Below are 10,748 nucleotides of genomic sequence, written 5' to 3' on the forward strand. Positions count from 1 at the left end.
GACTTGCATCTGCCACTATCACATTTTTTAAAGTAGATGTATATGTCAAAAGATACTAGCCCAGCACAACAGGCATGCATGTTTTTACACCAAGGCTAATATAAAATACTGTGCCCTACAGGAAAGCACCAAAAAATTAGATAACATTTATTTGCAACCTATGTTTCCCCAGACACAATTCCTTTCACTAGAACAGATACATATTAGCAGATTTGCAAATACAGCTGTCTGCTATTTTGAGGTAGTAAGGGGAAGTCATTGTGGAAGTTCTACAAAAGATTGGTATTTGTGACAGCACTTAGTAGTTTGCTTAATCTGTACGTGCCAGTTCACATATATGCAGATTGGATCCGGCTTGAACCGCATGACGTGAAATAACATTGCTTCCTATGGTGCCTGTTCACATACACTATATTGCCAAAAGTATTGGGCCACCTGCCTTCACTCGCACATGAACTTTAATGGCACCCCAGTCTTAGGGTTCAGTATTAAGTTAGCTATAACAGCTTCAACTCTTCTGAGAAGGCTGTCCACAAAGTTTAGGAGTGTGTCTATGGGAATGTTTGACCATTCTTTCAGAAGTGCATTTGTGAGGTCAGGCACTGATGTCAGACAAAAAGGCCTGGCTTGCAGTCTCCACTCTAATTCATCCCAAAGGTGTTCTTTTGGGTTGAGATCAGGACTCTGTGCAGGCCAGTCAAGTTCCTCCACCCCAAACTCGCTCATCCATGTCTTTATGGACCTTGCTTTGTGCACTGGTGCGCATTCATGTTGGAACAGGAAGGGGCCATCCCCAAACTGTTCCCACAAACTTGGGACCATGAAATTGTCCAAAATGTCTTGGTATGCTGGCGCCTTAAGAGTTCCCTTCAGTGGAACTAAGGGGCCAAGCCTAACCCCTGAAAAACAGAAAAACAACTGCAAACCATAATCCCCTCTCCACCAAACTTTACACTTGGCGCAATGCATTCAGGCAAGTACTGTTCTCCTGGCAACCACCAAACCCAAACACATCCATCGGATTGCCAGACAGAGAATCGTGATTAATCACTCCAGAGAACACATCTCCATTGCTCTAGAGTCCAGTGGTGGCATGCTTTACACCACTGCATCCGACACTTTGCATTGCACTTGGTGATATAAGGCTTGGATGCAGCTGCTCCATCATGGAAACTCATTCCATGAAGTTCTCTGCGCACTGTTGTGCTAATCTGAAGGCCACATGAAGTTTGGAGGTTTTTATCTACTGACTCTGCAGACAGTTGGCCACTTTTGTGCACTTTGCGTTTCAGCATGCGCCGACCCCGCTTTGTCATTTTACGTGGCCTTCCACTTCGCAGCAGAGTTGCTGTTGTTCTCAGTTGCTTCCACTTTGTTATAATACCACTAACAGTTGACCGTGGAATATTTAGTAGCAAGGAAATGTCACGGATGGACTTATTGCACAGGTGGCAACCTATAACAGTACCACGCTTAAATTCACTGAGCTCATGAGTGCGACCCATTCCTTCACCAATGTTTGTAGAAGCAGTCTGCATGCTTAGGTGCTTCGTTGTATACACCTGTGGCCATGGAGGTGATTAGAACACCTGAATCCAATTATTTGGATGTGTGTCCCAATACTTTTGGCAATATAGTGTATGTTCTATACACTGGCGGTGTGGAATCAGTGCGGTTTGAAAAAAAGTACGATTTCTGAGCAGTGCAGTCCGGTTCAGGTGCAGATTGCAGGCTATTGACTTTTATGGAATCCGTTTCTAAACCGCATGTGTGAACAGGATAAAATCCTGACCTAATCCAGTCTTGAACCTGATGTAAACCTGACATGAAGCGGTGAACAACTACTGTATCAATTAGCTGTAAAACCTGAGCTTCAATCTGCACCGCAGGTGTGAATCAGCTCTAAGGGAGTTTTCACACTTCACAGATTGCCTTAGCAGGGGTGCAGCCCAGTGCATCTGTTTTTTTTCACGCGGTTCACCTGTAGTTTCCCATAGACTTCTATAATTTCCCACGTTTTTGGTGCATTTTCTGAAAGCACACCAAAAGTCCTGCATGCTGCATCTTTGCAACAGTTTGGGGTCCCTAAATGAAATTAAATCTGCTTGAACCCCAGGAAAAGTAGCATGACTTAAAGTGACACTGAACACATACCCCAAAAACTTTTCTATGGTTTGCCAAAGTATGTTATTCATGTTTGTGTAATTAATTTTTAAAAATTAAACTGCTAAGTACCTGTATGCCATAGCTGTATACAGTGGTCACGTGATTCATATCTAATCCTGAGCCAAGTGCTGGGAGAGCTCATAGGAGAAGCTTCCATGCCCCTCTGACGTATCTATGTACTTCAGAAGAGGAAGCATGAACTATGACCCTTGTGTCCAGACAGTGCTGATTGGTGCTGTCCTGGTCACGTAACAGCCCCCAAGAAAACAAAGTCTTTAATGATACAGTAGAAAATATAGATTTAATATTCAAAACATCCTTGTATAAATGCCCATACAAGTACATATTTGAAATCTAAGCTTTGTTATTAATTAGCAACACCATGGTGTGGGCGGAGCTACACATCCATGATAATCTCTTTCACTATTCCACCCACTAGGTATTTTGCTAGTTAGTAAGCATGGGAGAGGAAGGAGGATGTGGGTGGCTATTCGTTATCTGCATATATGCCCACATGTATGATGTCACGATCATGTGACCTGCACCTCCAATCACCGAGGAACTGTTAGCACAGTGGCTAAATGGTTAGCACTTCCACCTGGCAGTACTAGGGTCGTTGATTCTAATCCCAACCATGGCACCACCTGCCTGGAGTTTGCATGTTCTCCTTGTGCCTGCATGGGTATCCTCTGGGTACTCTGGTTTCCTCCTACACTCCAAAAACATGCTAGTAGGTAAATTGGATGCTGTCTAAATTGGCCTTATGTGTATGAATGTGAGTTAGGGACTTTAGATTGTACCGCCACTTGAGGGTTAGGGACTGATGTGAATGTACAATATATACAGTATGTAAAGCGCCGCATAAATTGATGGCGCTATATAAGTACCTGAAATAATATTTATGCCCATTGCTCGCCAACACTGCTTTTTAGAATCAGCAGTTGAATTGGGTACAGTGAAAGAAGGGAGGATCAGAGTCTGGCAGGATCAACCAGGCTTTTCACATACTGCTGAGGATAACTCCGTAGGTGCCAGAGTGAGTATGACAATGCATTACTGCATATACAGACAGATTTTATTCTTGTGGGTTTAGTGATACTTTAACTTTTATCATCTATTTCCAAATGTTTCTCTGGGATCCCACCTTTAACAATGCAGATGCTGTGCTACATACAAATTTGCAAAGTAAAAAAGTCCACATACGTCGCATTTCAATGCTAGGGATGGACTGCAGGTCAGAGGTAGGGTAGTTTTTAGCAAGCCGTTTATTCCTTTTCTCTAAGTTTCTTCTAGCAACATGAGTAAGAGAGGTCCAATCCTGTGACAGCTCTGTAAGCTGCTATGGTTATAGATGATGTCCTTTGACATGTTTCACAAAGGTCATGTTCAATCTGCCTCCTTCACAGATCCCAGTCTTTCCTTCACAGGGAGATTTGGGGCTACAAGCTATAATGTAACTTTTATATTTTTCTCTTCTGGTGTGTCCTGTTATGGTGGAGGTGGCTAGAGCGGCTGAATTAGGTGTAGCAGCAATGTTGCACTTTATTTAGCCTTAAAGGTTTTCTGGCAGATGCAATATCTAATTCCATGTACAGTTGAAGAATAGCAGCAAAGCCATAAGGGGACATTTAACATCGGCTTACAGCCAATCACAGTGCAAGAAATAAGTTTAATTTTGTTACATGGAGCCTTTTCTGTCCTTAAGTGTGGTAGTAGCCTGTCTTACTTAAAAACTATAGATTTTTTTTACTTGTACGCATGTTTTATCTTACTCCCTTATAGTTGCACTTACATGACCTACAGTAAGTCCTTTATTTCTTCACAGCTTAGATTTCACAAACATTATTTGAGGCTCTGGATCATGATTCCATCGCCTAATTTGTGTAGCTCAATCTGCTACCACATCCTACACACCTTTCACATTCTACCACATACCAAAGGTGTTCTATTGAGTTCACATACAGTTACTGCCATACCATCTGTGTGCTCCAGAAGAATTTAAGATTTATGAGACCTAGCCTACATTTATTTCAGTCTTCAAAGCTCCAATTTTGGTGAGCCTGCCCATCACATCATCAGAATTCTGTTTTTGGCTGATAAGAGTGGAACCTGGCTTGGTCTGCTGTTGTAGCCCATCCACCTCAAGGTTTGGCATGTGCGTTCTGAGATGCTTTTTTGCTCACCATAGTTCTGAGTGTTTATCAGAGCTAGGGCCCATTCACACCAGAAACTGCACTATACTGTGCATTTTTTATTGCATGTTTACACGCATTTGAATTGCGTTTGCGCGCTCTTGATGTGTGTTTGCATGTGTTTTTCACTGCATTTATCATGCAGTTGCAGTGCATTTTTCTATGCATTTTGGGCTTGGCTTTCTTCTATTTCTTATGAGGCCCCTATTTCTTTGTAGTTTGTAGAGAGAAGCATGTCCTATCATTGGTACAGGCAGAAGAGGGGTCCATGCGATCACTGCACTGTGTTCTGGAAGACTTTATGACTGATCTGGCTAAACACATGCAGTAATCAACTTAGCAGTGTTCTCCTTTCTGTCTATGTCCATTTCTTCATAATCTGGGTAAATTCTTGCTGTAATGCTCTCCCAGATCTGCTTTTTTCTTCTGTTGTCCTTATAATGCTCATGTCTGGGGTCATAGTGCAGAGGGTACTCTGGGACCATTGTGATGAAGTCCTCTGCATCTATGGGTGACCTGTATGCAATTATGGCTGTACACTTGCTCTCCACACACACTACATGCACAGATCCAGGAAGTGGAATGGGGAGGTACAGGTCATAGAGGGAGAGAAAGGTTATAATATTCAGTAAAATATATATTATTTTATTAAAGGGGTGTGGTGAAGTGCAGTGCATTTGAAGCGCATTTGCAGTGTGTTCACCTGCATTTGCAGTGCAGAAAAATGCAGCATGCTCTACTTTTTTAACTGCACTGCAATGATATGAACTATGCCTATAGGATTACATTGATTGTGACTGTCTATGCAGTTGGAGAGCAGTCCAAAATACAGCCAACTGCATCCTACTGCATTGGGTGTGAAAGGGCCCTTATTGTAACCTTTCTGTGAGCTTGAACTACTCTGGCTATTCTCTGGCCTCTGTCACCAACAAGCCATCTGCTTAACTGTCATCAACAATGTATCCCCCAAATCTCCACCCTGCCCCTCATACTTACCCTCTTTTACGTCTACCTGATCCTCTTCCATCACAGCACCACCCCCACCCACGCGTGGGTGCTGTGATGGAGGAGCCTGTGAAGGGCCAGGGTGAGTGTGAAGGGGAGATCAGCATGTTGAAGTTTATAGCATCAGACAAGAATTATCAATTGCTTTTCAATACATTTAGTTTATTTATGAGCTGTAAACCCTGCCAGTATTTCTCTGCACTAATAATTCCTGATTTATTTTTTTTTAACAGAAACAACCATTTAAAAATTAGTCTAAGGATTAGGATATATGGCAAATGAATGTGACGTTATACTGCTTCCTTTGCCATTCACTTACTTGTTACCTGTGTTCCTTTAGACAAGTAATGTGCCCCAAGATTTCCCTTTTATTCATTCTGACAACTCTGAGCAGTGTGAGCAATAGGCAGCAAGACCAAAGCTGGCCATACATGGATCGAACTTCGATCCATCTATGGGCAGGCTGGTTGTACAGAAGTTGATCTACCAATCAACGTCTGTACAACCAGCCTGTTGGAATATTTCCGCATGTTCAACACCACCAGTGATACAAGTCTTCCCACTGTCAGAATACAATAACTGAGCAGGAGTAATTCCCCCATCCACATCAAGTGTGTAGATGGGGGAATCTAGTCTTTTTTTTTTTCAACCTTCTGGTTATCCATGGACTGCTTAAGGCTGATGTCCTACAGTCTGTTGATCACCAGCGGCAAGGTCACGTGGGGGAACCTTCCACTACCTCTATGATATTGCTCCCTCACTGGCCCTAGTATTCACAACATTCAACCTCCTGCCATTCACAGCTACAGCTGTCAAGGCTGTTGGGTCAGAGGCCTGGCCAGACAACAGGAAAGACCCAGCTGGGATTCAGCCCAATCTTGCTTTACTCAGAATGCCCCCTTTTTTTTTTCAAAATAAGCAATAAGGTAACAAGGGGCTATCTAATCAAAGAATAAACTTATAACAAGAACCTTTTAAAATTTGACAATAGTTGACATTTGAAATTACATTGTAATTGAGTTTTTTCTCCTTTTATCTTAGTCTCTGTCGGAGTGCGGCGAATGATTGGAGTCACTGAAATAGACAGAGGATCCACTTACGGCAACAACGAAAGCAAACAAAAAAAGACTTGACAGTATTGAATACCATTTAGACTATAAAGGGAAACATTTTGAACAGTGGACCAGAGTTCCAAGGAGTGGAAAGTCTCTGCATTGCCTTGACAGTGCTTCTAGCACTTGCAAAGGTGACATATCATACTTTTACATTTGAAAAAGGATCAGGGAAACCACCTAATGTATTTTTATTTTTAAACTGTGATCGCTCCGTCCCATGGATCTTCAATTTCAGACACTGGAAAAATACTTAAGTCTGTGGCATTTGCCTAGATAAAAAGAAATATAAATAAACTCCTATGGAATAAGCCTGTTCGGTTTCTATTTATTATTTTTTTTAATTAAATGCCTTTTTTCAGTTTTTCTATGAAAAAGGTTTGTAGTTTTATGTATCATCCCATAGACTACATTAGTATCAATCAGACTGTTTGCCTTGCCAGACCAATGAAATTTGTTTAACCAATTCAATACCAGGCAATTTTACACCTTCCTGCCCAGGCCAGTTTTCAGGCTTCAGCGCTCTCACACTTTGAATGACAATTGCACGGTCATACAACATTGTACCCAAACTAATATTTTATCATTTTCTTCACACAACTAGAGCTTTCTTTTGGTGGTATTTAATCACCGCTGTGGTTTTTATTTTTTGCTAAATTAACAAAAAAATACCAAACATTTTGAAAAAAAAACACGTTTTTCTTTGTTTCTGTTATAAAAGTTTGCAAATAAACAATTGTTCTTCATAAATTTAGGCCAAGATGCATTCTGCTACATGTCTTTGGTGAAAATAACCCAAATTAGGATGTATTTTTTAGTTTGTAGGAAAGTTATAGAGTTCATAAACTATGGTATAGATCTGAATATTGATCAATCCTGAAGTACTGACAGCCAATCTAATTTCTTGAGGTGCAAGAATGTCAGAACAGTACAGATATCCCCAAATGACCCCTTTTTCAGAGTAGACAGTCCAACGTACTTCATAAGAGGCATGACGTGTTTTTTGAAGTTGTATTTTTTTTGTCATAATTTTTGGAAAATGAAAAAATTAAAAAAATTAGTTTCACTATTTTTTTTTTACATATTGTCACCAGTGCAGTACAGCGTCATCATATAACTGGCATGGCGGTGATCAGGGACACTGACTGGTGACAGTATGAAAAAAAAATATATATATATTTTTTTTTTTTTCATTACATTGTTTTTCTTTTTTTAAGATTTTTTTTTCATATTTCACTATGACCAAAGTAGTACAATGTTACCATAGTAACATTGTACTACTTTGGGGAAGTGATCAGTATTTTTTTTTTTTTTACACAATTTGCTCATAGCAAAGAATTACTTTGCTATAAGCAAGCATTTACCTGAATGACATCGATTCATTCAGGTTTTTTTTTTTTTTGTGCTTAGCTGTGATTTGGCCACAGCTAATCACATGACATGTGCACATGATTAGCTGTGACCATTCACAGCTAGACACTAGTATACAATGGATGGCATGAATGAAGCCATCCATTGTATACAACTGTCATGTGACCTGCTGTGATTGGTCACAGCAGGTCACATGGTACCGGAAACGGGGGCCAATACTCAGATCTGTCATCGGCCGTGTCTCGGCTCTGCAGGAGCGCAATCTGCGCATGTGCGGGAGGACGCCATATGGCGTCCACCCGGAACGCTGATGACATTTGCCGGCTGCCATTCGGACATAGGGCGGGCAGCAAATGGTTAAACAACAATGTAGGTAAAATCTTCAATAACTCGTTTAGGGCTTGTTTAAACTTCTGAAAAGCATTTAACACCCATCTTTTGGTCCTTCATTTTCAAATGCTTCCATGGCAGAGGAAGGGGGTGCAGTGGGAGAAGTTAAATTGAGGAAGAAAGTCCTCTCATCATATGTTCTACTAGCAAGTGATGCCCTGACGTTAGATTATTCAGACACTAAACATAAAGGGTGTCTAGACCCAGCTGCCTGCAGTTTCTCCTTCTCCTATTCTATATGACTACAGTAGGACAGAGCACACTGAACATCTGTATCTCCAATCTAATTTTATTACTAAATTTCCTACTTCTGAACTGTCTCTGAACACATTCTAATAAAAGTGTTTGCATACGTGAGGGGTATTTTCCACGAAGACATATAAACTTGTTAAATTTGATGCGAGAAATTGTGGACAGGGTAGATTAAATTTAAAAGAGAGTAGAAGAGTTTGCCAGCATTTACAGGTGAAACTTGAAAAATTAGAATATCGTGCAAAAGTTCATTTATTTCAGTAATGCAACTTAGAAGGTGAAACTAATATGAGATAGACTCATTACACGCAAAGCAAGATAGTTCAAGCCATGATTTGTCATAATTGTAAAGATTATGGCTTGCAGCTCATGAAAACCTCAAATCCACAATCTCAGAAAATTATAATATTGTGAAAGGTTCTAGGCTCTATTCTAGGCTCAAAGTGTCCCACTCTAATCGGCTAATTAAGCCATAACACCTGCAAAGGGTTCCTGAGCCTTTAAATGGTCTCTCAGTCTGGTTCAGTAGGAATCACAATCATGGAAAAGACTGCTGACCTGAAAGTTGTGCAGAAAACCATCAGTGACACCCTCCATAAAGTGGGAAAGCGTCAAAAGGTAATTGCAAAAGAAGTTTGATGTTCCCAAAGTGCTGTATCATATATTAGTTTCACCTTTTAAGTTGCATTACTGAAATAAATTAACTTTTGCACGATATTCTAATTTTTTGAGTTTCACCTGTTATAAGCAGCTTGTAGATTCTGATAATTATGCTGAGCAAATTCATTGACTGTAATTTAGAAATCCTCCATTTTTGAAACCCTACTATCTTAATAGTACAGTGCAGGATATTCAAACAGCTTGGGTTACATAGGGCACATAATCTGCCTATCTGACTAAGGCAGCTGATCTTTTGTTTTTTCTTTCCCAATAAGTGGGTTGATTGAGAAAAAAAATTACCCAATTCCCCTATTCACACAATCAATGTGGATGGAGGAATCACTCCTGCTGTGCTATTGTACTCTGTTGACAGGTAGCCTTCCCCATCCTCAGAATACAATGATCAGTGCTGCTGGTTATAGCTGGTAGCACTGAATGGTTTGGAAAAACTCGGCAGATTGGTTGTACAGAAGTCAATTGGTAGTTTGACTTCTGTACAATGAAAAGGTGCCCATACATGAATTGAAATTCGTCCGGTCACTACTGAGCCCGCTGAATTTCATTCTTTGTATGGCTGCCTTGAGGCAGATTTTTCAGCACCTATGTCCCATTTCGTGGACAACTAGTCTCTTTACTACAGCTCAGGGCTCAAAAATGCCAGGCTTTCTTCTGCTCCACCATTGTATGTACCTCCTGATGCAGCTGGTGTGACCGGTGAAACCGTTTAGGTTTCCACTCCAATCTATTATACCCTCAGCACTCCCACGAGCCTCCTTAGGGTTTTTGTTTATGGATCAGACCAGACATGGTAAAAACCATGGCATATTGGAAGAAAAAGGCATTATATGTGACTGCAACATATTGTACCTGGAATGGATTGCTAAGTATTGCTCTCATTACTTATTACTATGTGTATTCAACTGGCATCTCCGTGATGTTCAACTACATATATAAAGTACAAAATATATTCCAATGCCTACAGTGACCTCTGATGAGAGGATAACAGTTGCCTTTTGGGAAGTACCATATAGATTTTCATTACAGCATATGGAGGGCTTGTGTTGCCATTTATAAAGATACATCAAATCATTCATACTTTCTGTAGAGTCTTCCAGCACTATATATATATATATATATATATATATATGTAGTTGTGTTCAAAATAATAGCAGTCAGACATCACTAACCTGATCAATCACTATTTTTGGTAGAAATGATATTTCTACATGGCAAATAATTTACTAGCAGGTGTAGTAGAGTAATAGAAATCCAACAGACCCAACAGTCATCATGACATGCATGCGGCTGATTCTGTGTAATTGAATCACTAATTGAAAGGGGCATGTTCAAAATAATAGCAGTGTGGAGTTCTCTTAGTGAGGTCATTCATTCTTTGAAAAACAGGTGGCAATTATTGCCCTTATTTAAGGAAGGAAGGCAGCAAATGTTGTATATGCTGGTTACAGTGCATTTCTCTCTGAAATTCTGGGGAAAATGGGTCGTTCCAGACATTGTTCAGAAGAACAGCGTACCTTGATTAAAAAGTTGATTGGAAAGGGGAAAACATATAAAGAAGTGCAGAAAATGATAGGCTGCACAG

General features: G+C 40.4%; 1 protein-coding gene across 2 annotated transcripts in view; it reads left to right on the top strand.

Annotated features, from left to right (window-relative positions):
• AGPAT4 (1-acylglycerol-3-phosphate O-acyltransferase 4) overlaps window positions 1-6,786 on the top strand; it is a 128,876-nt gene extending 122,090 nt beyond the window's left edge. For both annotated transcript variants that reach the window (XM_089668606.1, XM_089668607.1), the window contains one exon: window positions 6,405-6,786. In XM_089668606.1, coding sequence (XP_089524732.1) covers window positions 6,405-6,496 — 92 coding nt within the window. In that variant the 3' untranslated portion in view covers window positions 6,497-6,786. The remainder of the gene's footprint in view (window positions 1-6,404) is intronic.
• The last annotated feature ends 3,962 nt before the right edge of the window (window positions 6,787-10,748 follow it).

The sequence above is a fragment of the Staurois parvus genome, unplaced genomic scaffold, assembly GCF_062004578.1.
Source record: "Staurois parvus isolate SC_StPar_1 unplaced genomic scaffold, SC_StPar_1.0 ptg000059l, whole genome shotgun sequence".
NCBI classification, from domain to species: domain Eukaryota; kingdom Metazoa; phylum Chordata; class Amphibia; order Anura; family Ranidae; genus Staurois; species Staurois parvus.